The 27878-nt window shown below is 41.4% G+C and overlaps 1 protein-coding gene across 4 annotated transcripts in view; it reads left to right on the forward strand.

Annotated features, from left to right (window-relative positions):
* Positions 1 to 27878, forward strand: part of MGAT5 (alpha-1,6-mannosylglycoprotein 6-beta-N-acetylglucosaminyltransferase) — a 367899-nt gene that overhangs the window by 240628 nt on the left and 99393 nt on the right. For all 4 annotated transcript variants that reach the window (XM_060106214.1, XM_060106215.1, XM_060106216.1 and 1 more), the window contains one exon: positions 11976 to 12109. In XM_060106214.1, the coding sequence (XP_059962197.1) occupies positions 11976 to 12109 (134 nt within the window). The remainder of the gene's footprint in view (positions 1 to 11975; positions 12110 to 27878) is intronic.

A 27878-nucleotide genomic window follows, 5' to 3' on the forward strand; every position in this document is an offset into this window, starting at 1 on the left:
GGAGTAAAAAATACAGATCTTTTAGAATGAGTTTGAACTTAAATGAATACCAATTTAAAACAAGTAGATATAGTTACAGGTCAACATAGAACCCCATGGTAATCACAAATCCAAAACCTACAATAGATACACAAAACATATAAAGAAGCATACTACTAAAGAAAATCATCAAACCACAAGGGAAGAAACAAAAAGAAGAAATGAACAGAGAACTACGAAAAAACAACCAGAAAACAAGTAATAAAATGGCAGTAAGTACGTATCTATCAATAATTACTTTAAATGCCACTGAACTAAATGCTCCAATCAAAACACAGAGCGTGGCTGATTGGATTTAAAAAAGATCTATCTAAATGCTGCCTACAAGATACTCACTTTAAAGCTAAAGACACACACAGACTGAAAGTGAGGGGATGGAAAAAGATATTTCATGCAAACAGAAATGGCAAGAAATTGGGGTAGCAATATTCATATCAGACAAAATAGACTTTTAAAACAAAGCCTATAATAAAAGAAAAAGAAGAGAATTATATAATGATAAAGGGATCAATACAAGAAGAAGGTAGTACACTGGTTAACATCTATGCATCCAGTACAGGAGCACCCAAATACATAAAGCAAATACTAACAGACATAAAGGGAGAAATTGACAATAATAGTACGGGACTTTAACACCCCACTTACATCAATGGACAGATCATCCAGACCAAAAATCAGTAAGGCAACAGTGTTCTTAAATGACACAATAGAGCAGTTGGACTTAATAGATATCTACAGGTCATCACATCTGAAAACAGCAGAATACACATTCTTTTCAAGTGTACATGGAACATCTCCAGGATAAATCACATGCTAGGCCACAAAACAGGTCTCAACAAGTTCAAGAGGATAGAAATTATATTAAGCATTTTTTCTGACTCCAGCAGTATGAAACTAGAAATCAATTTCAGAAAGAAAAATGGGTAAAGAACAAACACATGAGACTAAACAACATGCTACTAAAAAAACCAATGGATCAAAGAAAAAAAGAGGAAGTCAGAAAATACCTTGAGACAAATGAAAATGGAAATACAGTCTCTGAAATGTATGGGATGCAGCAAAAGCAGTTCAAAGAGGGAAGTTTATGGTGATATGAGCCTTCCTCAAGAAACAAGAAAATTCTCAAACAACCTCACTTACCACCTAAAGGAATTAGAAAAAGGAGAACAAAGCCCAAAGTCAGCAGAAGTTGGGAAATAATAAAGATCAGAGAGGAAATAAATAAGAGACCAAAAAAAAAAAATAGAAAAGATCAATGAAACCAAGAGCTAGTTTTTTGAAAAGTTAAATAAAACTGATAAACCTTTATCCAGGCTCACCAAGAAGAAAAGAGAGAGGACCCAAATAAACAAAAGAAGAAATGAAAGAGGAGGAATAACCAGTACAGCAGGGATCCAAAAAATCATAAGAGTACTATGAACAGTTAAATGCCAACAAAGTGAACAACCTACAAGAAATGGACAAATATCTAGAAATATACAACATGCCAAGACTGAATCAAGAAGAAACAGACCATTTGAACAGACCGATCACTGGTAGTGAAATTGAATTTGTAAAACAAACAAAAAAAACCTCCCAGCAAACAAAAGTCTAGGACTAGGCAGCCTTACAGGGGAATTCTACCAAACACATAAAGAAAAACTAATACTTACCCTTCTCAAACTATTTCAAAAACAAAACTGAAGAGGAGGGAACACTCCCAAATTCATTCTATAATTCCACCATTACCCTGATACAAAAACCAGAAAAGACACTACAAAAAAAGAAAATCACAGGCCAATACCTTTGATGAATATAGATGCAAAAATCCTCAACAGTATATTAGCAAACCAAATCCAACATTATATAAAAAGAATCATACACCATGATCAAGTGAGATTTATTCCAGGGACACAAGGATGATTCAATATTCACAAATCATTCAATGTGATACATACCACATTAACAAACAAAAGGATAAAAATCACATGATCATCTCACTAGAAGTAGAAAAAGCAGTTGACAAAACAACATCCATTTATGGTAAAAACGCTCATCAAATTGGTTATAGATGTAATATATCTCAGCATAATAAAGGCCATTTATGACAAACCCACAGCTAACATCATACTCAGTGTTGAAAAGGTGAAAGCCTTTTCTCTAAATTTAGGAACAAGACAAGGATGCCCCCTCTTGCCACTTCAATTTAACGTAGTATTAGAAGTCCTAGCCACAATAGTCAGACAAAAAAAAAAAAGAAATAAGAAGCATCCAAACTGGAAGGAAAGAAGTAAAACTGTCACTATTTGCAGATGACGTAATACTTTATGTAGAAAACCCTTAAGTCTCCACCAAAAAACTATTAGAGCTAATAAATTCAGAGAAGTTTTAGTATATAATATCAATATACAGAAATCTGTTGCTTTTCTATACATTAATAATGAACTATCAGAGAAAGTAAAAAAACAATCCTGTTTAAAATCGCTTCAAAAAGTATAAAATCCTAGGAATAAACTTAACCAAGGAGGTGAAAAACCTATACTCTGAAAACTGTAAAACAGTTTACAGTTTTACAGTTTTATTGATGAAGGAAAATGAAGATGATACAAAGAAATGGAAAGATACCCTGAGCTCTTGGATTGGAAGAATTAATATTTTTAACATGGCCATGCCACTGAAAGCAATCTACAGATTTAATGGGATCCCTGTCAAAATACCTGTAACATTTTTCACAGAACTAGAACAAATATTCCTAAAATTTATATGGAACCACAAAAGAACCTGAATTGCCAAGCAGTCCAAGGAAAAAGAACAAAGCTGGAGGTATTTCGCTTCCTGACTTCATTTAGTCTATACCACGGGTCCCTGACCCCCAGGCTGTGGACCAGTGCTGGTCTGCGACCTGCTAGGAACCAGGCCACACAGCAGGAGGTGAGCAGCAGGCAGGTGAGTGAGTGGAGCTTCATCTGCCACTCCCATCACTGGCATTACAGCCTGAACCATCCCCATCCCTGATCTGTGGAAAAACTGTCTTCCACGAAACTGGTCCCTGGTGTCAAAAAGGTTGGGGACCACTGTTCTATACTACAAAGCTTTAGTAACCCAAACAGCATGGTGGGAAAGTAAATGGGTGTAGCTGTTATGAAAACAGTATGAAGGTTCCTCGAAAACCTAAAAAAGAACTACCATATGATGCAGCAATTCCACTGCTGTGGTGTATATCGAAAAAAGTTGAAAACACTAATTCAGAAAGATATATGCACCCCAGTGTTCATATCAGCACTATTTTCAATAGCCAAGATATGGAAACAGCCCAAGGGTCCTTCAATAGACAAATTGATAAAGAAGAAGTGGCATATATATACAGTGGAATACTACTCAGTGATTAAAAAAAAAGAATGAGATTCTTTCATTTGCAGCAATATCAGTGGACCTAGAGGATATTATGCTTACTGAAGTAAGTCAGACAGAGAAAGACACATGTGGTATGATATCACTTATATGCCAAATCTAAAAAGTAAAATGAACGTATTCAACAAAACAGAAACAGACTCACAGATACAGAAAACAAACTAGTGGTTACCAGTGGGGAGAGGAAAGGGGCATGGGGCAAGATAGGGGTATTGTATTGAAATACAAATGACTATGTATAAAATAGATAAGCACAGGGCCTCCCTGGTGGCGCAAGTGGTTGAGAGTCCGCCTGCCGATGCAGGGGATACGGGTTCGTGCCCCGGTCTGGGAGGATCCCATATGCCGCGGAGCGGCTGGGCCCGTGAGCCGCGTCCGGAGCCTGCGCGTCCGGAGCCTGTGCTCCGCAGCAGGGGAGGCCACAGCAGTGAGAGGCCCGCATACCGCAAAAAAAAAAAAAAAAAAAAAATAGATAAGCACAGGGAATTACAGACATTATTTTGTAGTAACTTTTAATGGAGTATAGTCTAAAAAAATAATCACAAAAAAGGGAAGAATAGTAATATGCTTTTTTGTGTATTCCATTTATTACAGTTGATACTGTCCTTTATTTGTGGTCTATAAAAGTTTCCAATAAATTTTAAAAGGTGAATACATTTAACTAAACATCATAATTATTTAATAGTGTCAATGGTCATGAATTTGGGTAAAAATCATGAAATTAGTACCAGCTTTACCAACTGGTAGTATGTATTGACCTACGTTTTGTTTTGAATCACCTTCCTAAGAGAGCACTCTGAAATCTTTCAGTTAGTACAACTTGGAAGTCCCTTCATATGTTTCTTTTCTATTGTTATTCTGTAAACAGATGTTTTGATGTGTTCTTTAACTTAACCAATAAATGCATCTTTAATGGCCTGACCAAGGTTTCTCCATTTCAGGTTAGTTTATAGTTTAGTATTATTAACTTTAATGTCCAAGGTTATTCCAGATAGGAAGTCCTTTAGAATTGAAAGAAATGAAAATTCATAATATTGTTAAAATGATCATAATACCCAAAGCAATCTACAGATTTAATTTGATCCGTATGAAATTACCCATGACATAACTAGAACAAATAATCCTAGAATTTGTATGGAGTTATAAAAGACCCAGAATTGTCAAAGCAATCCTAAGGAAAAAGAACAAAGCAGGAGGCATAACCCTCCCAGACTTCAGACAATAAATACTACAAGGCTACAGTAATCAAAACAGCATGGTATTGGCACAAAAACAGACATATGGATCAGTGGAACAGAACAGAGAGCCCAGAAGTAAACCCGCACACCTACGGTCAATTAATCTTCAACAAAGGAGGCAAGAATCTACAGTGGGGAAAAGACAGTCTCTTCAGCAAGTGGTGTTGGAAATGTTGGACAGCTGCATGTAAATCAGTGAAGCTAGAACACATCCTCACACCATACACGAAAATAAACTCAAAGTGGCTTAAAGGCTTAAATATAAGGCACGATACCATTAAACTCCTGGAAGAGAACATAGGCAAAACATTCTCTGACATAAATCGTAGCAATGTTTTCTTAGGTCAGTCTCCCAAGGCAATAGAAATAAAAGCAAAAATAAACAAATGGGACCTAATTTAACTTACAAGCTTTTGCACAGCAAAGGAAACCATAAACAAAGTGAAAATACAACCTACAGACCAGGAGAAAATACTTGCAAATGGTGTGTTCAATAAGGGATTAATCTAACAACCCAATCAAAAAATGGGCAAAAGACCTGAATAGACATTTCTCCAAAGAAGACATACAGATGGCCAGTAGGCACCTGAAAGGATGCTCAGCATCACTAATTATTAGAGAAATGCAAATGAAAACAACAGTGAGGTACCACCTCACACCAGTCAGAATGGCCATCGTTAAAAAGTCTATAAATAACAAATGCTGGAGAGGGTGTGGTGAAAAGGGAACCGTCTTACACTGAGGGTGGGAATGTAATTTAGTGCAGCCACTCTGCAGAACAGTATGGAGATTCCTCAGAAAACTAAAACTAGAGCTGCCACACAATCCAACAATCCCACTCCTGGGCATATATCCGGACAAAACTCTAATTCAAAAAGATACCTGCACCCCTATGTTCATAGCAGCACTATTTACAATAGCCAAGACATGGAAACAACCTAAACGTCCATCAACATATGAATGGATAAAGAAGATGTGGTATATGTTTACAATGGAATATTACCCAGCCACGAAAAAGAATGAAATACAGCAAGTCCCCTACATACCAACGAGTTCCATTCCAAGAGTGCATTCATAAGTCCGATTTGTTCATAAGTCAAACAAAGTTAGCCTCGGTACCCAACTAACTCAATCAGCTATATAGTACTGTACTGTAATAGGTTTATAATATGTTCTCATCTTTGAAAGTTTGCAACTTGAAGGTTTGTATGTTGGGCACTTAATGGTAATGCATTTTGCAGCTACATGGATGGACCTAGAGGTTATCATCAAATCTAAGCAAAGTAAGTGAGAAAGAGAAAGACAAATATCATATGATATCACTTATATGTGGAACCTAAAATATGACATGGGGGCTTCTCTGGTGGCACAGTGGTTAGGAATCCACCTGCCAGTGCAGGGGACACGGGTTTGAGCCTTGGTCCAGGAAGATCCCACATGCCACAGAGCAACTAATCCCATGCGCCACAACTACTGAGCCTGCGCTCTAGAGCCCGCAAGCCACAACTACTGAGCCGGCACGCCACAACTACTGAAGCCCGTGTGCCTAGAGCCTATGCTCCGCAACAAGAGAAGCCACGACAATGAGAAGCCTGCACACCACAACAAAGAGTAGCCCCCACTTGCCACAACTAGAGAAAGCCCGTGCACAGCAATGAAGACCCAACGCAGCCAAAAATACATTAATTTTTTAAAATTAATTAATTAATTAAAATATGATACAAATGAACTTATCTACAAAACAGACTTACAGACATAGAGAACACACTTGTGGTTGCTGGGGGTTGGGGGGTGAGGGTGGAGGAGGGATGGACTGGGAGTTTGGGATGAGTAGATGCAAACTATTATATAGAGAATGGATAAACAACAGGTCCTGTTTTATAGCACAGGAAAGTATATTCAACATCCTGTAATAAACCATAATAGAAAAGAAAAAAATGAAAATTCAAAATATTAAGAATCTTCTCAAAAACAGAGTTGGGGGGGAACACCCATTGTCGTAGAATTTCTTTGCAGTGGCAGTGATTTTCTCACTGGGCAATGAAATGGTCTTGGACAGAGGAAAGGGATTCATTGAGAGGAGACTACCCACTTTTCATTGCCTTTTGGATACCCAGGCAGACCTCAAAGATACTGAGGGTTTAACTCCAGGCCACTACAATAAAGCGAGTATCACAATAAAGTGAGTCACACAGTATGTTTGGTTTCCCAGTGCACATAAAAGTTATGTTTATACTGTACCGTAGTCTATTGTGTGCAACAGCATTATGTATTAAAAAAATACATACCTTTATTTTATTTATTTATTTTTTTACTTACTTACTTATTGGAGCATAATTGCTTTACAATGTTGTGTTAGTTTCTGCTGTACAATGAAGTGAATCAGCTATATGTATATCTATATCCCCTCCCTCTTGGACCTCCCTCCCACCAATCCCACCCATCTAGGTTGTCACACAGCACCGAGCTGAGCTCCCTGTGCTATGCAGCATGTTCCTGCTAGCTATCTGTTTTACACATGGTACTGTATTTATGTCAAACCTAATCTCCCAATTCGTCCTACCCTCCCCTTCCCCCCATGTGTCCACATGTCCGTTCTCTACGTCTACATCTCTATTCCTGCCCTACAAATAGGTTCATCTGTACCATTTTTCTAGATTCCACATATATGCATTAATATATGATATTTGTTTTTCTCTTTCTGACTTATTTCACTGTATGACAGACTCCAGGTCCATCCACATCTCTACAAATGACCCAGTTTTGTTCCTTTTTATGGCTGAGTAATATTCCATTGTATAAGGGACATGTACCCCAAAGTACATACCTTAATTTTAAAAATCCTTTCACAGGTGTGAATTGCACAGTGTGAGAATATAATCAATAATATTGTAATATCTTTGTATGGTGACAGATGGTAACTAGACTTATCATGGTGATCGTTTTGTAATGTACAGAAATATGGAATCACTATACTACACACCAGGAACTGGCATAGTGCTATAGGTCAATTATACTTCGAAAACAAAGACAAACTCATGGAAAAAGAGATCAGATTTGTGGTTACCAGAGGCAGGGGGCAGGGGGAGGGGGAGTTGGGGGTGGTAGTCAAAAGGTATAAACTTGCAGCTCTAAGATAAGTAAGTAGAACCCAAGAGTTCTTATCACAAGGAAAAAAAATTTTATCTTGTATCTATATGATGATGGTTCTTCACTAAACTTGTGGTAGTCATTCCATGTTGTGTATAAATCAAATCATTATGCTGTACACCTGAAACATATTCTGTGCTGTGTGTCAATTATATTTCAATATAAAACTGGAAAGGGAAAAAAAACTTTATACACTGTATTGCTAAAAAATGCTACCCAACCTCTGATAATGCAGGGTTGCCACAAACCTTTAATTCGTAAAAAGTGTAGTATCTGCGAAGTGCAAAAATGTGAAGCACAATAAAATGAGGTGTGCCTGCAGTTTCATAAAAAAGCAAGATAAAAATCTGGGTTTGGTCCAGGATAGCACTCTACCTTCTGCATCAGGTTTTTCCTGTTTTTTGGTTTGTTGGTTTTTTGAAATCTTCATGAATCATGGGCCGCCATAAATGTTCTCCGCTATATGGGAGTAGCCATATTTCTTCTTGCTAATAGGCCTTGTAAATAAACAAACTTTTTTTTTTTTCTTTTTAGCTACAGCATTGAAAAAAAGAAAGACAGAGCTGTTTTTCTCTGGCGTTTTGTGAGTGGCAGGCATCTGATAAATGTGCAAAAGGAACTGAGCGTCCCTAGACTTACATATTCTCATGATTAAGAAGGGCTGTTTGGGTGGGAATATATTCTCAGTGGTAGCGTTTAGGTCAATTAAAAAGGATGATTTTATTATTAAAATGGTCACCATTGATTGGTATTTGGTTCTTGTTGGATGAAAAGGCACATTTTTCTCTGAGGGGATTTTATGGAAGAGTGTAATGTTTTATCCCTCCTTTCTTTAATAAGTCATCTGTGTTTAGTGATACTAGCTGGCAGGAGGTCTGTTAGGACTTAAGTGCTGCCGTCTTTGTGGTCTGATGCAGCTAAGATCTCATCCAAAGGCCAAGCAGGTCCTCTAGAAAGTTTCTTGCCCATTTCTTTCCCTTTTAAAGATTAGAAATTGTCGGCGCTCTCTGTATTCATCTTGGGTGATGGAAGATGATAAGAATTCTATTAAATGTAAAGTTATCAGTTGGTTTTTTTATTTAGGGGCAAATCTATGAGTCCTGTTGATCTTGGAAAAATATTTTTTAATTCTGTCCAATTTATATAGGGACCCAGGACATTCAATGAAACATTTATTAAATACCTACATGCGACTAGTATTCCGCTAGGTACTGCAAAACTCATATCCATTTTGCTTCATGTGAGGCCTTTGCTGAGCATGGACAACACACAGGAAAGTGAGATGCAAATAGTCCAAGATATACTGTGTTTTACATCAAACTCCAAATTAGAAAGTAGGTCCTGGCAAGGAGGTTGTGAGCGTCCATCTCGTAATAGTGTAGCTTAGTGCAGAGAGAATGTTCCAGGAATCCTTTGGCATTGCTGCAACCAGCCCTGTTAGGAGGCCAGCTGCCTCGGGCAGCGAGGCAAATATCTTTTTAAGTCATCAGTCTGTTCTTGATGCTCCAGACACACAAAAGACATTAGAGGAACAGCATCAAATACTAACGGCACACACCCAATTCCAAAACACACAGGTGTTGAAAGTGATTGAAGAGGGAAGACTATAATGGTCAACCTCCTCTGTCATAGACAGAGATCAGTCTCCTGCCTTGGGTTTATAAGACAAACCCAGATAAGCTAAAAAAATAATAATAATAAACAGACAACTCCCAAACCAAAGCTTCAGGTATAAGCATGTAGAGTTATAAGCATCTCACGCATCCCATCATTCATTCTATAGCCTTCCGTTGAGTAGAAGCCAGCCTCACGTAGTGTACATATAAGCCCCATGTAATAAAAGTCCAAGATTTCAGGAGTTAGACTCCCGCCAGGCATCTTTACTCATCAGGGTTTGTTTTAGTTATCCAAATTAAAAATAACACCAGTAAAACTCCAAGTTAAAAATAGTCACAAGCTAGAGATGGTCAGTCAATTACAAACAAGTGGAGGTAGCCAGAGCCTTCAAGGCAAAGGTTTCTCTGATGAGGGTGGCCTGTTTCTCCCTGCTGTGCCTGCTCAGGGCGCTCTCACCTTTGAACCCCAGCTCTGTCCCTCTTGTGGGCGCTGAACCTACCCCAGCCCCAGTTGTCAGTGTGTGTCCCTCCATCCCCTCCGCCCCTCTCCTGTAGTGACCTTTGCAGTGCTGCCACCGTCATCCCAGCTGTTTTCTTTCTTTCTTTTTTTTTTTTATTGAAGTATAGTTGTTTTGCAGTGTTGTGTTAGTTTCAGGTGTACAGCAAAGTGGTTCAGTTATTTATATATATATATGTAGTCACTGTGAGGATCGAATGTTCCTTGAGAGCCACATGGGAATCCAGAAGAAGGACACTGTTTCTGGGATCAGTTTGTATTTTACTTTGTGGTCCTGGCCCACGCTCCTTCCACCTTGCCTCCCCTCTTTCTTTTCTTCCTCGTCTAGACAAATAGTGCTGATCTCTGATGTGAAAATCATCACACTAAAATGACAGTTTACTGTTGCTCTTCCTGGAAAATGCAATCTGGTGTTTGCATTCTTTTTTTCTGCAGTATGCATTGATGTAAAAATAATTGGAAGATGGACTTCCTCCTAGTGGGGAAAGGAAGAAAGAAAGTGAATCAGATGCTTAAAAGTCATTGCCATCATCTGATTCTAAAATGCGGGCTCTATCTTCATTTACTTTTATGCTTATTGGTCCAGTAAGAGCCATTCAGAATTATTACTGATACATAACAACAGAAAATAGTGCTTTTTCATTGGCCAGTCATGAGTTAAATTTACATCAGTGTTTTGAGAATCAGTGATGAAATAAATGTAACCCAAATCAATAAATTCTGTTTTAGTATTGATTCCTTTCTTCTGCTTGGTCATTCTTTATGTACTCCAAAACAGTGGTCAGAAGGCTTTTTCTGTAAAGAGCCAGATAGTAAATATTTTAGGCTTTGTTTGGCCATGTGGTCTCTGTTGCAGCTACCAAAGTCTACTGCTACTGTGTGAAATCAGTCAGACATACAGAAACAACTAGGTTTGGCTAGTTCAAATAAAACTTTATTTTTGAACACTGAAAGTTGAATTCCATATAATTTTCACATCACAAAATATTCTCCCTTTTTTTTTCTAACCATTTAAAAATGTGAAGAACATTCTTAACTAGAAGGCCATACAAAAACAGGCAATAGACCAGGTTTGGTTGATGCTGTTCTAAGGCTTTTGTGGAATAGCCAAACAAAACATTTTCAGTTTCACTTCTTTTTGAGCTCTGGAACAAAACAATAATGCCCTCTTACTATCAAATACATAAAAATCACCACTGCCTATTGAGTGAGATTCTAAGCTTTACCTAAAATCACATACTGTAGTTAGCTGATGAAAATCTTGAATAATTGTGGAAGGAGACAGGACATGCCATGTGCTCTAAGCAGAATAAGACCTCCGTCTCAGTCTGCCCAGGCTGCTGTACTAAATCATCACAGCCTGGGTGGCTTATAAATAGCAGAAATGTATTGCTCACATTTTGGGAGGCTGAAAGTCTGAGATAAGGGTGCCAGCATGGTCAGGTGAGGTCGCAGACTTCTCATTGTATCTTCATACAGTGGAAGGCGCTAGGGAGTTCTGTGGAATTTCTTTTATAAAAGCACTATTCCTATTTATGAGGGCTCCACCCTCGTGCCCGTATCACCTCCCAAACGCCCATTTACTAATACCACCTCCTTAGGATTTCAGCATATGAATCTGGGGGGACGTAGTAACCTCTAAAAACGGTAGTTCTTTATTTCTTCCACAGTTGTCCATTAGGCACCACTGTATGCTCAGCCCAGGCTAGGGGTCCAGCAGTGACCATGGCAGTCTGCAGTTGCAGCTTTTGGGAGCTTTTTATTTCGCTGGTATTTGAGCATCTTTTGTGATTAGTCAACTCATCTAGAGCAGATTGTATGAGCTTTGTGATGGCTCTGGCTCAGAAGTCACATGTGGGGATGTTTGGTAGACATGCTAGTGTAAAACCTCTCAATTCCTGCCCAGTGGTGTTCAGTTTAAAGGATTTGTCCGTCTTTGGTGGTCCCTAAGGGGGTTAGAGCTTTTGTTTCTTTGACTTTGGGGTCAAGGTTGTAGTTTTACCCATGGTATCTTTTATCTTTCAGGTGCATGCTGCGTGTCCTGGACTCATTCGGCACAGAACCAGAGTTCAACCATGCCAACTATGCCCAGTTGAAAGGCCACAAGACCCCCTGGGGCAAGTGGAATCTGAACCCACAGCAGTTTTACACGATGTTCCGTGAGTAGTTGTGTCTCACCTCTACTTTCCAGAATGTCGCCAAAGACAAATGGGAAAAGAAATGAGGCCACCATGTATTTTCAGTTGTGATTCCCAGAGCCCTTAGCTGTAGAAATGGGTGCTGTGGAACCTTTTTCTTGGGAATAACTGGATTTTTTTTTTTAAACCAGAACTGAAAGGCTATGTGAACATTTTGTAAAAAGCCTTAGAAATGTTCTGGAGAAAAATATTCAATATGAGGTATCACTGGAAACCATCTGGGAAAGGACTTTGGATGGACTTTGGCAGGCAGTAAACATGCTTCATGTGACACAGACACTGTTTAGGGTCCACTTGATGATTCAAGAGAAATGAGGCCTTCCATGTGCATACATTTTCCAAGTAATTAAACCTTCATTATTTAAGCATCAAACTTTGTAAAGAAAAAAAAGTCAGTCTTTTCAAAATGGAACGACTTAAAACTGTTTCATACCTTACTGGCTTCTTAAACCTTGGGCCTAGGATGAAATCTCACCCTCTCTTGCTCACGTGGTGTCCATGTTGCCACGAGCAGTGATTATTTTGTAAAGTGATGTAGTGGACAGGCTAAAAGTGGATGAACCTGCTGGCCCCAGCTGTAGCCTTTCAGCAGTTTTCTGTGTTCCTTTCCCACATTCACCATTGCTTGTTGCTGCCCTCAGTCTACCTGCCCGTAGCTTCATTTCATTTATAATTAACTGAGGACTGTGAAGCCTAATACCGAATCCTGTAGTATTCATGCCAAAAATGAATTTATTGTTTAAGTCCATAGACCTTGGTGATTCCCCTTGTTGAGATGAATTCCTGTTCTGGAAATGAAAGGTCCCCCGAGTTAAACAGTTCATTTGGACACTCAGAGTGCAGATTTCCATTTTCCTAAATTATCGGAATAATTTTAATCCAGAGATTTCCATCCTAGAATTAGGATCTGAGCTGCGAATCTGTTTCCTTCTTTAAGACCCAAGGCCCTCTGCCGTGCCTTTTCCCCATGTACTGACCCTTCCCCCTCACATGCAGCCACCTGAAGGTGACCTTTTGTCGCATTCAGTAAGTACAGCAGCGAACACATTGGACTAATCCTTGGGTGTGAAGTATGAGAAGTAAGGATGAATTAAGAAGGGCTGGGCTTCCCTGGTGGCGCAGTGGTTGAGAGTCCGCCTGCCGATGCAGGGGACACAGGTTCATGCCCCGGTCTGGGAAGATCCCACATGCTGCGGAGCGGCTGGGCCCGTGAGCCATGGCCGCTGAGCCTGCGCGTCCGGAGCCTGTGCTCCGCAACGGGAGGGGCCACAGCAGTGAGAGGCCCACATACCACAAAAAAAAAAAAAAAGAAGGGCTGTGGCAGATGGGGACGTGATTTTAAAAATCGACTCATGTTTAAATGTTCATTTTAGCTCAGAGCAGTGTTTGAGAGTGTTCTGTATGCATCCTAGACATTATTATTACCGCTCCTGGAGCTCTGTCATCCTATTGTAGCCTGTCACGGGGGCACAGTTCAGGGGACAAACTAATATAGGGCATGGTGGGTGACAGGTGGCTGGCAGCATGGTGAGACATGGCTAGAGTTACCTTTGGATCGACATTGCTGTGTAACTTTGAGGGCCTGGGATGAGGTGACACAAAATAACCTAAGAAGTGGCTTGTGTGTTACTTCACATACATAAAATGTTAGCTGTGTCCAAAATGGCCAACATTACTTAAATGACACGGTATATCTATGCCCTCCGTGGGATGGTATTTCCCTATATCTGGGGCGTAGAAATAGGAGGCTTTTCCAGAAAGAAGTTCTCTTTTAGAATGTTGGAATTCAGAGTCCAAAAGAACTTATTTTTATTCTCCATGAATGGAGGATTTCAGCAGTGTTGGTTGATTGAATTGAAATCAATTCACTGCTTACAGTATAACTAAAGATGGAAAAACAGATTAATTCTTGTTAACCCGGGAAAGGGATAGTTTCTTAACTGACTCAGAATTCAGCAGGAATCGGGGGCAAAACTGATACATTTGTCTGCCTAAAAAAAAAAAAAGAAACCTGTATGGCAAAATCAGCAACACAGAAAAATAACACCATAGCAAATTGTGTTGCAGAGGATTAATATCACTAATGTATAAAGAGCTTCTAAAAATTGAGAAGAAGACGTTCCACAATCCAGTAGGAAATGGGCAAAAGCAGTTCGGAGAAAAAAGAAATGTATTGCCCCCAATATATGAAAACATGTTAACCTCACTCATGATAAGAGAAATGCATTTTAAAACTGCACCAAGGGCTTACCTGGTGGCGCAGTGATTCAGAGTCTGCCTGCCAATGCAGGGGACACGGGTTCATGCCCCAGTCCGGGAGGATCCCACATGCCGCGGAGCCGCTGGCCCGTGAGCCATGGCTGCTGAGCCTGCGCGTCCGGAGCCTGTGCTCCGGAATGGGAGAGGCCACAACAGTGAGAGGCCTGCGTACCAAAAAAAAAAAAAAAAACTGCACCAAGATCCCATGTCCCACATATCAGATTGGCAAAAATCTGAAAGTTTGCTAGCGCAGCTCTTCCTATGATGAGACTTAGGGAAAGCAGTGGGAATGCAGCCCAGCTGGCACTTGCCCCTGTGCAAGGGGATTTGTCACTGTCTAGCATAGCTTCCTAGACATCCTTCCTTTGACAAGGTCATATCTAGGAATCCATCCCAAAGATAAGTGAGCAAAGGTCAGACATGGTATGTGTACAAGGCCATTTATTGTGGCACTATTTGTACTAGGAAAAGACTGGCAATAACCCAGAGGTTCCTGATAGGGGACTGAGTGAATAATATGGTCTATTGATAGAGTGAAGTCATGTGTAACTGTGCAAAAAGGCTGAGGGAAGACTCCACTCTCTGGAGGGAGATGTCTAGGATATATTAAGTGATAAAAACCAAAGTGCAGGAAGGTATGTGGAGTCACTCCCTTCTATATAAGAAGGGTATGGGGGGAGGGAAGTGTGTGTACATGTATGAATATGCTTGTGTTTTCAAAAGAAACAATGGAAGAATAACAAGCTAATAAAAATGATTACCACTGGAGGAGGGTTTGCAGGGACAGGGATAGAAAATAAATGTCTCTTTTTTTTAATTGAAGTATAGTTGTTTTACAATGTTGTGTTAATTCCTGCTGTACAGCAAAGTGATTCAGTTATACATACAGATACATTCCTTTTTATATTCTTTCCCATTATGGTTTATTACAGGATATTGAATATAGTTCCCTGTGCTAGATGTCTCTTAACGTACCTTATTTTGACTTTGGAACCATATAAATGTTTTACATAATTTAAAAAGAAAAAAGAATTCACTAAAGATTGAAAAGAGATCAAAAAATGAAACAACAAATCTGTATCAGGTTGGTGCTAATCTCTCACACAGATAAAATAATTATTTCAAGTGACTTTAAAGCACAGTCTTTGGACCATACAGTTGTAGTGGGGAATATTTATATTGTTATTTGAAACTATTACAGTTACAGTGTAGGAACTACAGTTTGCAGTATATAGGAGGGGGAGAGTGTATAAAGAATTTAAGTAAAGATTGTATAATACTCAGCTTGAATAGGAAATATCACTATGAACTTACATTTTCTCTCTGAAAAGGAAAAGTTTCCTAACTCTGTACTTTGAAAAGGATCAAAAGTAAAGACAATCCAGTGACAGTGAGTATCCTTAACACTCAGATTGGGATTTCCTAAGTACCTTTCCCACTAAAGGAACCTCTTTCTAAGATAAATAGGTGATTCCAGGTCTAGGGCAGGAACCGTTAAAGATGGGACATCTTTAACGTGGAAGCAAGGAAGCTAAGAAGGACCCCTGGGGTGGAGTCAGAAGGACACAAGAGCTAAAACTGGGGTAGTTTGAGCATCAAAAAAAAATAATGACTGCAGTGGATTGGACTCAAATCAATGGAAAATAATCCATGAATCCAGAATGATAGTCCAAGCAAGAAAACCCCAGAAAATCAATCAAATCACCTTTGTGAGTTGCTAAGACACTGACTTCATTACTCTGAAAAATAAATGGAAAGAATCCAGCTTTGATCATGCCTTTCTAGGACAAATTGTATTTGAAGATAATCAAATAGTTGATGAGAGAACGTTGTTAATTATGGGGAAATCACAGCTAATAAATGCAAAAGGAATGAAAAATTAGAAAATCAGCATTTTATAACTCCTGATGAGACAGTGGAGCCAGGTGGGGACCATCAATGGTGGCAAAATCCATCAAGTAACAGGGTGATGGAAAATTTCCTCGTGGCTAAGTCCGGGTCCAGTCTAACTTGGTCGTTGCCACAGAATCTTCCTTCGGGTAAGTGTGACTATTCTCACGGCCTGAAGGGGAAGACCATTCCTTTGAGTAGAAGATGAAAGTGTCAAAAGTGTACCTATGTCTTGTCAATTTTTAAAAAATGAAACAGATTTACTAGTGCTTAATAGATGGGCTGATAGTAATCATTACATAATTGATGTATAATGTGCACATACACTGTGGGTGTACTTGGATTGTTTTCTCTTGATGGGATGCACAAGGAAAAGTTTGGAGACCACAGAAGTAGTGTTGTACTTGTAGAATCAGGTTGTCATCAAGTCTGGCTGTCTTATTATGGGATTACCAGTGTTCTGACAGGTGTGCAGTACAGGGAGAGGGTGGAGAAGGCTGTCTAGAAAGGGCCCAGCAGGAGGATAAGGAAAGAGAAGAACGCACCCACACTGTTCCTGAAGCATGTTTAGGAGTAGGGAAGTGAGACAGATGCTCCTGACCAGGTTGATGCTCTTGAATATTCAGAGAGCACTTCTCACTTTAAGGCTGCTTGTATTTCTCCTCTAACTCATTTCCTCACTAAGTTGGTAGAATTTCTACAAGCTGAAAAGCCTGGCTTTTTTTTTCTTCACTGTTTTGCCCCAAATCTCAGAATTTCACTGGAACTATCCTCTCTGTGTATTCTGTTTGCATTGGGCATTTTTGTGTGTCAGCATAGACTGTTCCCAGCACCTTCCTAAGCAGCTTCTATAGGGACCAACCGAGCGGTCAGACAACAGTAAGGACATTTAACTAGATCTTTGAGCGATGGTTTTTTCCAGGAAGCTGAGCTGAGAAGTGCAGTTCTTCCTCCGTTAGGGCAGGCCTCTTGTTCCTTTTCCCTCTTGTCCATACTCTAGTGTCGCTTCTGAGCTGGGCACTGAGACCCTCCTCCTGCCCCAGAGCCAGCTCTGAAAAGCTCAGCATGGACCAGTCTATTCCTCCTCAAAAACCACAGTGCCTTCCCTTTGCCCATGGGGTCAGGTCCAAAGTCTATAGCATAGCTCTTGGGCCCCCTGCCTTCTCTCCCCTACCACAGCCCTCCCCTGGCCTCCCCAACCTCACCAGACAGTCTGCTGGTCTCTGAAGGTGCCACCATGATTCCTCACCACCTTTGCCGCCTTCATATCACCCTTATAGCAAAATTTTATTTTTCTCTTGAAGTCTCTATTTAAATGACTTCCATCTTTCCCATCAAATTAAAAAAAAAAACCCTATTATAAAAACAGGGAAAGCCTTCCCAAGGAAAAAGGCCCCCATATCCTAATGTAAGCATTATTATCTTTTTCAGGGGTATATTTTTGCATAGTTATAACACACATACTAAAATTTTATATCTGCTTTTTTTCCATTTACTATATCAAAAAATATTTTCAAGGTTCAACTTTTGAAACCATTGTTTCCAAGGCTGTTTTATATAGTCTATCAAGTGGACTTTGTATTTATTTGGGGGTAATTTTGCTAATTCTTGTTGAGAATTAATTGTTGCTTTTTCTGGGCTTGCCAGGGACTTGACCCTATATTTAGGCATTATTTCAGTCAACAGCCTTTAATCTGCTGTGCGTACTGCTTTTTCTAAACTCCTGATGGAGTTTAGAAAAAATAAGGTATTCTCTTATTTTTCTCAGTCCCAAGCAAGGTGCATCATACCCCAGTAAAGGAATGAAAGGAATCTGCCCACACAGAAAAATCAAATAGAGAAGACATCTGCCTGTACCATTTACAAGAGAAAATAAAACCCTGAAGTTGGTGTCTTGCACCTTGAATTATCCCATTTTGGATAGTTCTAATTATCTGCCTGACACCCTCTTCCACAACTTCATCAGGCTTATGTAAAAACATCAGTAGTGGGAAAACATCTTCATCTAATTGAGTTTTTTCCTGTCTTGCCCTGAAGACTGTGGCTGAAAGTAGCAATAGCAGAGATTACCAGATTCCTCATTCCTCCTTTCACGCAAGCTGCATCTAAGACTTATATTTACCTCCTGTCATTGAAAAGTTTCTGTAACGTTTATTAGTCTGTTTAGCAACCTTGCTGTTCATACCACTGTAATAGAACATTTCCTATTTTCGAGGCAAAGTCTGTTTGTACTGGTTTATTTTTACTTAAGTAATTTTTTTAGTCCTTTTGAGAATTTGCCTTCTGGGTGGCTCATATTGTGTAATTATAGTCCGGGCTGGGAGACACTCAGTGTTTCTCGATACATGTAGAAATTTGGGAGCTGTGATAGAGTTGAATGAGGAACAGACTGGAGATTCCGGAGGCATTAGAGCCTCCCTGTTTCACCTCCAACCCCGTTGTATTTGTTATACCATCTGGCCTCTGATGTGCTTTCTTCTGTAGGCTTTTAGGTCTCCCAGGGTGCCAAGTTCTCTCTGACAGCCAGGCCATTGCATGTGCTGTTCCTTTGTCTGGAAACCGTGTCCCTCGCTCCCCCGTCCACCCTGCTCACCCTCCAGGGAGGTGTCCTGTCCTCCAGAAAGCCTTCCCTCCCTGAGCCTCGCGCTCCTGCTCCTTTCCCCTCCCCCACCCCACACCTGTGTGCCTGCCCGGGTGCCACTTCGCAATCTCCATGAGCATCATCACTGCTGAGTCCTCAGTCCCTGAAGTTGTAACATCACTGGTGATAAATACTGGTTGAATTCAGAATAAAGAACAGGACTTCCCTGGTGGTGCAGTGGTTGGGAGTCTGCCTGCCGATGCAGGGGACGCGGGGTTGTGCCCCAGTCCGGGAAGATCCCACATGCCACGGAGCGGCTGGGCCCGTGAGCCATGGCCGCTGAGCCTGCGCGTCCGGAGCCTGTGCTCCACACGGGAGAGGCCACAACAGTGAGAGGCCCACGTAACTAACTAACACACGCACACACGCGCACACACACACACACACACACACACACACACACACACACACGAACAAAGTACACCCAACCACAGAATGGAGTTAATGAAAATGTACGTAACATCATGACACTCCTGTGCCCACAATGACGTAGCCTCTCACTGTAGGGAAAGATGAGTCATCCCAGTTGCCTCACGGCCTGGAGTGGTCTGGCCCCGTCCTCACCTCTTACTACGTGTCGTCTTGCTCACTACTCTCTAGCCTCCTTACTGTTTTTTGGATGGGCCAGGCACACTCCTACCCGAGGACCTTTGCATCGGTTGTTCCATCCTCCAGAACATTGTTCCCTTAGACTTCCATATCCCCTCCTTCAGGTCTTTAACTCAAATGTCACTTCAGTGAGACTAACCCTGACACCCCTACCTTTTTTAAATGCAACTCCTTTCTCCCCCAACTTCTTATACCCCTTCCCTGCTTTCTTTTCCTCTATAACTGTATTATCACTTAGCATTTATGCTTCACGGACTTCTGTTTATTTTCTTTTTTTCTCTGCTGGAATCTGAGGATAGTGTTAGTAGGAGTTTTGTCTGTGTTGTTCATTGCTGAGACTCCAATATCTTGAAGAATATCTGGCACATAGCAGGCATTCAGAAAATACTTATCGATTGAATTAAATTAAATTGAACGATAATGCCTGTTCTATTTTTAGTCCATGCAACAATGTAGGGAAGGGTAAGAAATGTACAAATCTAAGATTACACTGTAGCACAGGGAACTATATTCAATATCCTGTGATAAACCATAATGGAAAAGAATATATATAAAAAAATGGGGCTTCCCTGGTGGCACAGTGGTTGAGAGTCCGCCTGCTAATGCAGGGGACACGCGTTCGTGCCCTGGTCCGGGAGGATCCCACATGCCATGGAGTGGCTAGGCCCATGAGCCTTGGCTGCTGGGCCTGCCCGTCTGGAGCCTGTGCTCCACAACGGGAGAGGCCACAACAGTGAGAGGCCCGGGTACCGCAAAAAAAAAAAAATAGTATGTGTGTGTGTGTGTGCACATGTGTATAAACTGAATCACTTGGCTGTACAGCAGAAATTAACATAACATTATAAATCAACTATACTTCAATTAAAAAAAAAATCTAAGAGTACAGAAACTTCTTGAAGCCAGTGAACTCATGTTACTCTCCCTTGTCTTCCCACAGAAATGATTCACATGGTTGGGTTTTCAAGAGTTGTTCAAATCATACTTGTGGTCATTGTCATTGACATTCTAACTCTTTGAGTTTCTCCAAGGACTTGGGGTTTGCATCCATGTTTATTTGCGTGATCAGATGGGAATAGTGACTTGTAGACCAAAAATTTTGCCTGACAAAACAGGAATTTTTGAAACAAGCCAGTTCCCTTTCATGCAAGTGACAAACATGTTGGCTTCAGCTGAGGATCCTTGGCTTCCATGTACGACTTTATTTTCAGGGCCTGACAAGCAAAGGCTTTATTTTCAGGGCCTGACAAGCAAAGGAGCTATTTGTGATTCAAACAGCCTTTTTGGCCTTTCACTTGGACCAGGAGGGCTCTTGCCTTTTACATCTGTGCTGACCAGTGAGTAACAGGATCAGCCTTGTAATTCCTTAAGTCTGAGACTCAGCCTCCAGGAGTAATGTTCTTCTAAGGGGTCCATTCCCTCCTAAATTGCTTTTTGACACTTGAAAAATTTACTCTGGTGTGCCTTCTGTCAACAGTTCAGATGCTCATCTTTTCAACTCAACTGTACATAATAGTTTCCCTAGCCTGTATCCCAGCCTCCTGTTTCTCAAAGAGCCTAGAATCACTACCATTTGGGAAACAAAATCAATTTTGATGAAATTTGAAGCAAAACATCACTATGTGCACTTTTTAAAATCAAATGACTACTTGTGTGATGTAGCTATTTTTCAGTAGAGTTTTTTTCTGTCATGTAGGTTTCATCATCACCAGAATCAGCATCAAAATTGTGAATGCCGTGAGTGACCGCAGCCAGTATTCTTCCCTGTTTTGTTATGAACTTTTTGAAATATAAAAAAATGGGAAGAAATGTAAAATAGAAACCCAAAGCCTAGACTCCACAGTTAACAGTTTGCTTTATTCTATGACCTATCCATCTATATGTTTATCTTCTCCCCATCCGTCAATCCAATTTTTTTTTCCTTTTATGCATAAAAGAACACTTAACCCTTAGATGTTTCAGCATGACATCATTAACTAGAGTTCAATATTGGTCACCAAATTGTGTTTACTTTTTTTTTATGTACAAAACTGAATTATTTTATTTAATTGTTTACTGTCTTCCTCCCTGGCTGAATATAAGCTCCACGAGGGGAGCTTCATCCATGCTTATCTTGTTCACTGGTATATCCTTAACTCCAAAATTGTTGTCTGGCTCATAGTAAGTGCTCAGTAAATATGCCGAATGTTGAATGAATGATGATACTGAGAAACCTGTGATGTTAGAATTTTAAAAGCCTAGATCACTGATTTGTTTCCCTTCTTCCCAACATCTACTTTGTGACCTAGATAAGAAGATATGTTCATTTATCTATTTAATAAATATTTATTGAACATCTGTACTACATCAGGCCTGAGCTAGGTTCTAGGGTAGAGTGGTGAGCTTCCTTAGCTAATGATGAATCCTGAGAAGAATGGGCTTTGGTTTGGGAGCTTGTGTGCAAAGAACATGATGCTGGAAGTAATTCAGGCATGACCTCTGCTGCCTAGTGACAGAGCTCTGCCTACAAAGTCAGTCACACCAGGTAATGAAGCATTCCTCATTGACTTAATCAGTCGTTCATTCAAAAAATATTTCCTCAGTTCCTACTGCTGGGCTCTGGGCTCCTGGAAGTTGGAGGCACATAAAACATGACTCAGTCCTCAAGGAGCATATAGTCTTAAGTGGAGACAGTGATGTGTGATAAGGACTCTAACTCTTCGTGGTCTGAGAGAGCAGAAGAAGGGTACTCACCTCAGTCCTACGGAGTCAGGGGACCCTTCAACTAGGAGGCGATGAGAGCTGAGACTTAAAGGCAGGAGGAAGTGATAGACATGCCAGACACATGCCAGCATGAGATAAGATGGAAAAACATGGCATTAAAAACCCCGGGTAGGGGGCTTCCCTGGTGGCGCAGTGGTTGAGAGTCCACCTGCTGATGCAGGGGACGTGGGTTCGTGCCCCAGTCCAGGAAGATCCCACATGCCGCAGAGCGGCTGGGCCCGTGAGCCATGGCCGCTGAGCCTGCACGTCCTGAGCCTGTGCTCGGCAACGGGAGAGGCCACAACAGTGAGAGGCCCGCGTACAGCAAAAAAAAAAACAAACCAAAAAACCCTGGGTAGGTCATGAAGAAGAGATATCCGTGGAAGGGTGACCTGGAATGACAGGTATACTTGGGCGCTGCTTCCTGCTGAAGGAAGTGAAGCTTTTCAGCAGGAAACTGCCATAGTCACATATTTGTTTCAAAGAATACCTTGTCAGGCAACACAAAGGATGGATTGGAGTTAGGAGGCAGTGAGAACGGGATGAGGGGGCGAGGCTGGAGGTGTGGAGACTACTCGGAAATCCACTGCAGAGTTTATGCAGGTACAGTGATATTCGATAGTCATTGATTTAGATAGTCAAGAATTGGAAACATCCTAAAGTGGTAGGCTGTATTAGACAGGATTTCAGTCAAACTGGCTTGGTCACAAGGGTTTGTTGGCTCTTGTCACTGGGAATTGTTAAAACCGGCTTAAGGCAGAGCTGGATTCAGGGCTTGGAGGATCTCTTTACTCTCTCCCTATCTCGGCTTTGCACGTCTCTGGATTGGCGTCACTCTCAGGCAGGCTCTCCTCACATGGGCACGGAGATAACATTTGCAGCTCTAGACTTCTACCCTGCCAGCTTAGTAACCGTAGCAGCAAGATGTTGACTCCAAAAGTAGCGCCCTCATCATGGAGCAACTGTGATAGGCGGGACATGGATGGTCAACCCATCTTTCAAGTGAGCCTTGGTCAAGACAAGTCCTGTGGATCACGTGCCCATCCTTGGAGGCATGGGGAGTGAGGGAGATAAGGGGTCAGGACTGGCACAGTTCAAGCCACCCGAATAGAACAGAATTGCATGGCTGGTGTGGGAAGTGCAGTTAGTTACTGAGTGATGCTGGCAGACCAGAACCATGGGCATTCCATCCTCAGTCTAGGCACTGAGGTATTGTGCTGCTTTAACAAGTAGTGATGAGCTATGGTTATTACCCCAGAAAGATACCTGTAGCACTTGCTGTAAGAGAAAAAAGAAATTAACAAAAGATCCAATGTTGTAAGACCCAACTGGTTTGAGGATTAAAAAGGATCCATGAGTCTAGAAAAAAGGAGCCTAATAGTGGTTATTTCTAGGTGGTAAAATGATGGGTGACCTCATTCTTTCCTTATACTATCTTTCTCTATTGTCTGAAAAAAGTTATACACTGAGAATGTGTTTCTATTATAACCAGGAAAACCGTTTCTATTTAAAGAAAAACTTATCTATTGAAGTTTTGACAAGATTTGATGAGGTCAGAACTAGGAAAGGGGAAGAGGACAGAAGGAGGTGATGGCTTTTGAGAAGCTGAAATCCCCTGGACTTGGTGAATTGGATGGCGATGTGGCTGCAGAGGGAGCCCAGCCAGCTCTGCAGTTCTTGCCCTTGGTGACTAGGTGGCATGGGGGTCCCCAACACTGCAGGGCCAGCCGTGGTTAAAGGCTGGCAGACATCTGTTAGAATGAATTTTGTACTTCTTAAGAGATGTTTAGAACTGACTGGTTGAAAAATCAGACCTAGGAGAATTTATGCTGTTGACTTAATAAAAATTGTGAATTACATTTCAAACGAGGACATTATAACTGCTTGGTAGATATAGTGTGTACCTAATTTGTTAAGTAGTTGATAAGCTCCTTGGAGGCAGAAACTTACCTGTATGTTGTAGTTCCTCAATACCTAGCATATAAATGTGGTTCATAGAAAGAGTGCTCTAAAATGTTTGTCACTGAATGAACTATTCCAGCTAAACTAACAGTAATTCTTAAAAGAAGTCATTGCAGGAGTCAGCTCAGGAAACTAACCAATCTGATTTGGTTTGTAATCATTTGTAAATAGGTGCTTGCCAAAGACTTAAAATAATGCTTTTCTTAATAAGAAAAAAATGTCCTAAAATTCTTTAAACATCATTACTAATGTTTAGGAAATCCCTTCCAGTTTGTACCATGTAGAAAAAATCAGCTTGCTTCCACATACATATAAGTTGCTCAAGAAGCTGAGGAAAGTCTCTCCCTCACTCACTCTCTCTCTATATATATATATATTTTTTTTTAGTCTTTTATGTGTATTTTGGTCTACCTTACAATATTATTTTCCTCCAAAGCATGTTTACCACTCTGGTTCACAGAGTCCAGAAAATAAAATATTTGGACTCTGAAGCTGTATATTAAAGTGCTTTAAGGAGCTTGGGCTCTGGAAACAGCTGGTCTGGCTCTGAATCCCAACATTGCCATTTCCTGGCGTGTCAACTTGGGTAGTTTAAGTAACTCTCTCTTTTCTCATCCGTACAAACATGTTATAAGGTTGTCATGAAGATATAAAGAAATGGTCACTATAAAGCACTCAGATTGTCAGTTATTTAAAAAAAAAACACATTTGTTTACCACCTGGGTTGGAGTGATTTCCAAAAATACAAGATTTCCTGTGTCTCATTTATGATGGGATTTCTTTGATTTACCTTGAAATGTAAATACCTTCCCTTTGAATACCCTTCCCACAGCTGAAGTCTGTGTTCCCATCTGAAGGCAAAGCAAAAGACAACGCTTGGCCTGAGGGTAGATCTCCACAGAAAGTTCCTTTCAGATCCATCAGCCTGTACTTTCGGCTTTTGGTTTATTATAAGCAACTTTAGGAAGACTTGTGTTCAGACCAGGGCTCGTGATGGGGATAACATCAGGAAGGCACCCAGCTGCTGGCCAGCTCCTTGGAAGCAATGCACACCTGCTCTGTGGGTACTTCCGAATCACCTGCCGGACGAGTCTCAGCTGAGCATCCCCTCATGTCATAGACAGACAGTGTCCTGTGGGTCCAGTGTGGCCTGGGAAGAGACATGGCTGGTCTGCCTGCTGCTCTTGAAAGGTGGCAGTGCGTTTCTAAGTGCTACCTCTATTTCTCCTTAAGTCTCACCTGAGCTTCTTAAACCGCTCATGCAGGTTGTCGGTCCCCAAGTTTAATACTGCAGACGAGAGAGAGGAGTTGAAATAATGTGTGTAGATGAAAACTTAGAGGAGAGCTTGTATGTGTAATTTATTCCTCATACAGTGTCCAAATAGTCAATTTAGTACCAAATGATAGTCATAAAATGGTAAAACCTCACCATTCCCCACAAGTTTTTTTATTATTTATCCCTCCCTCCCTCCCTCCCTCCCTCCCTCCCTCCCTCCCTCCCTCCTTCCTTCCCTCCCTCCCTCCCTCCCTCCCTCCTTCCTTCCTTCCACGCTGGGTCTTAGTTACAGCATGCGGAATCTAGTTCCCTCACCAGGGATTGAACCCCGGCCCCCTGCATTGGGAGTGCAGAGTCTTAGCCACTGGATCACCAGGGAAGTCCCACCTCACGAGTTTTTTGAGTAGATTATTTACTGCCTGTCCCTCTCATTGTTCAAGCTGTGGGGAACCTTTGACACAAAAATATAAACAGATACGAGTTTTTCTTTTCTTTTCTGGGTCTTGATCATTTTATTTTTGAACATACCTTAGTTGATGTATTTTTCTAACCTGTTAAGTGTTTTAGGTGCTAGATTATTTCCTTTTTTAAGACAGGCCCACCTAGAGACTAGATAACTGAACTGCAGAAACTAGTATCTAAAGCATGGAGCTTTAGTCACCACATAAATTTTCTGAAGATAAAACCACAATTTCAGAGTTTAAAGTGTCCGATTCTATTTCAGAATTTCTACGACGAACCAAAAGTTTTAAAAAGAGATTTCTTGAGCTGCCTTATCAACATTTCAAATGCACGCAGGCTCTCTTCCCCTCCCCCAGACCCCTTCAAACCCCCTTCCCTCCATCTCCTCCAAAAGGAAAAAATGAAAGCAACCATTGCCTCTTGTTGGCAGTAGAACTTATTCAGTAATTTACTTTCCAGCCAACTGCAGCCATTGCCATTGCCTCTGGGCACTTGTTCAAAAACGCCGAAATGAAATAACAGATTGGCCAGACCACACACAACTCCGCAGACACAACCCTATTATCTCCTCATCTGTCACCCCCATTAGGCAGCAGCCTGGGAGACGGGATGGTGATCACGAGTATTTAGGCATCTCGTCACGTCCACAGCTCACAGCTCTCCACCCGGCTTCCTGGTTCATCTTCCTGCGGGTGCATGAGTGGGGCCCGGGCCTTCAGATCCCTAGAGCATCTTTAAGGGCTTCTGTCCCTGCTTCCCACCTGGGAGAGTCCTGAGAAAACCAAAACAAGACACAGGAACCAGCTTCCTCCAGTTTTCCATTGTCGACCACCCACCAGTGAATGAAGAGGGCACGGCAGCGCTGTGTGGATTTTACTGAATATCCAGTCTCTCTCCACTTAAGTTATTTTTAGTTGTTCTATTAAGGTCAGAGTCGAGCCGAGCAGTTGCTTCATTTCACATTGTGAGGCTTCTGCAGGCTTGGTCATCTCCTGCAGAGCAGATTTCTCTGGCCAGACGACTGGATAGGAGAGGAGGGTCTGTGTTTCCTCGAGAGAGACTCATTTTCTGATTGTGGCCTTCTGGTGAAATTCCTTTCTAAAATTATAGACACAAGAGACAAATGTGTGAGAAGGGTATGGGCTTGCTTTCTCCCTTGGTCAAGTGTTAAAATAGAGAAGTTTAGAACTCAAACAAGGAGCGATCCAAAGGAAAATGCGTCTTCTCTGCCAGAGTAGTGTATCCTGGAGACTAGACACGGTTCCTTAGGGTGGTTGGCTTTTGAGGGGGGCGGTTTCCCCTCCCAGTGAGCTTCACCTTTTATTCTGGCTTCGTCCCATCCATCCGTTCAGTACACAGCCCCAGAATTACATCTGTCATTAGTGAGTGATTCTTGGAGGAGGTGCAGGGTTGGGGTGATGTTGCTTGGTTTTGCCCCCCGAATCCCCTTGTGCCCTCCTGGATGGTGAACACACAGCTGGAGTAGATGAGAGCAGCAGGGTCCATTGACCCTCTTGGGGACCATGGATTCAGCCCTGCTCTCTACAGATTTTTGGCCACTGGTTGGTAAAACCTGGACGAGGGAGACATTAGCCTTGGGCTGAGGAAACAGGAAGGAGGGGAGAACCCAGCTGAATGGATTTTAAATTTTTAATTTAATTTAATTTTATTTTTTTGCGGTACGCAGGCCTCTCACTGCCGTGGCCTCTCCCGTTGCGGAGCACAGGCTCCAGACGCGCAGGCTCAGCGGCCATGGCTCACGGGCCCAGCCGCTCCGCGGCATGTGGGATCTTCCTGGACTGGGGCACGAACTCGTGTCCCCTGCATTGGCAGGGGGACCCTCAACCACTGCGCCACCAGGGAATCCCAGCTGAATGGATTTTAAACAGATG

Source organism: Mesoplodon densirostris, chromosome 8 (assembly GCF_025265405.1).
Source record: "Mesoplodon densirostris isolate mMesDen1 chromosome 8, mMesDen1 primary haplotype, whole genome shotgun sequence".
Lineage (NCBI taxonomy): Eukaryota > Metazoa > Chordata > Mammalia > Artiodactyla > Ziphiidae > Mesoplodon > Mesoplodon densirostris.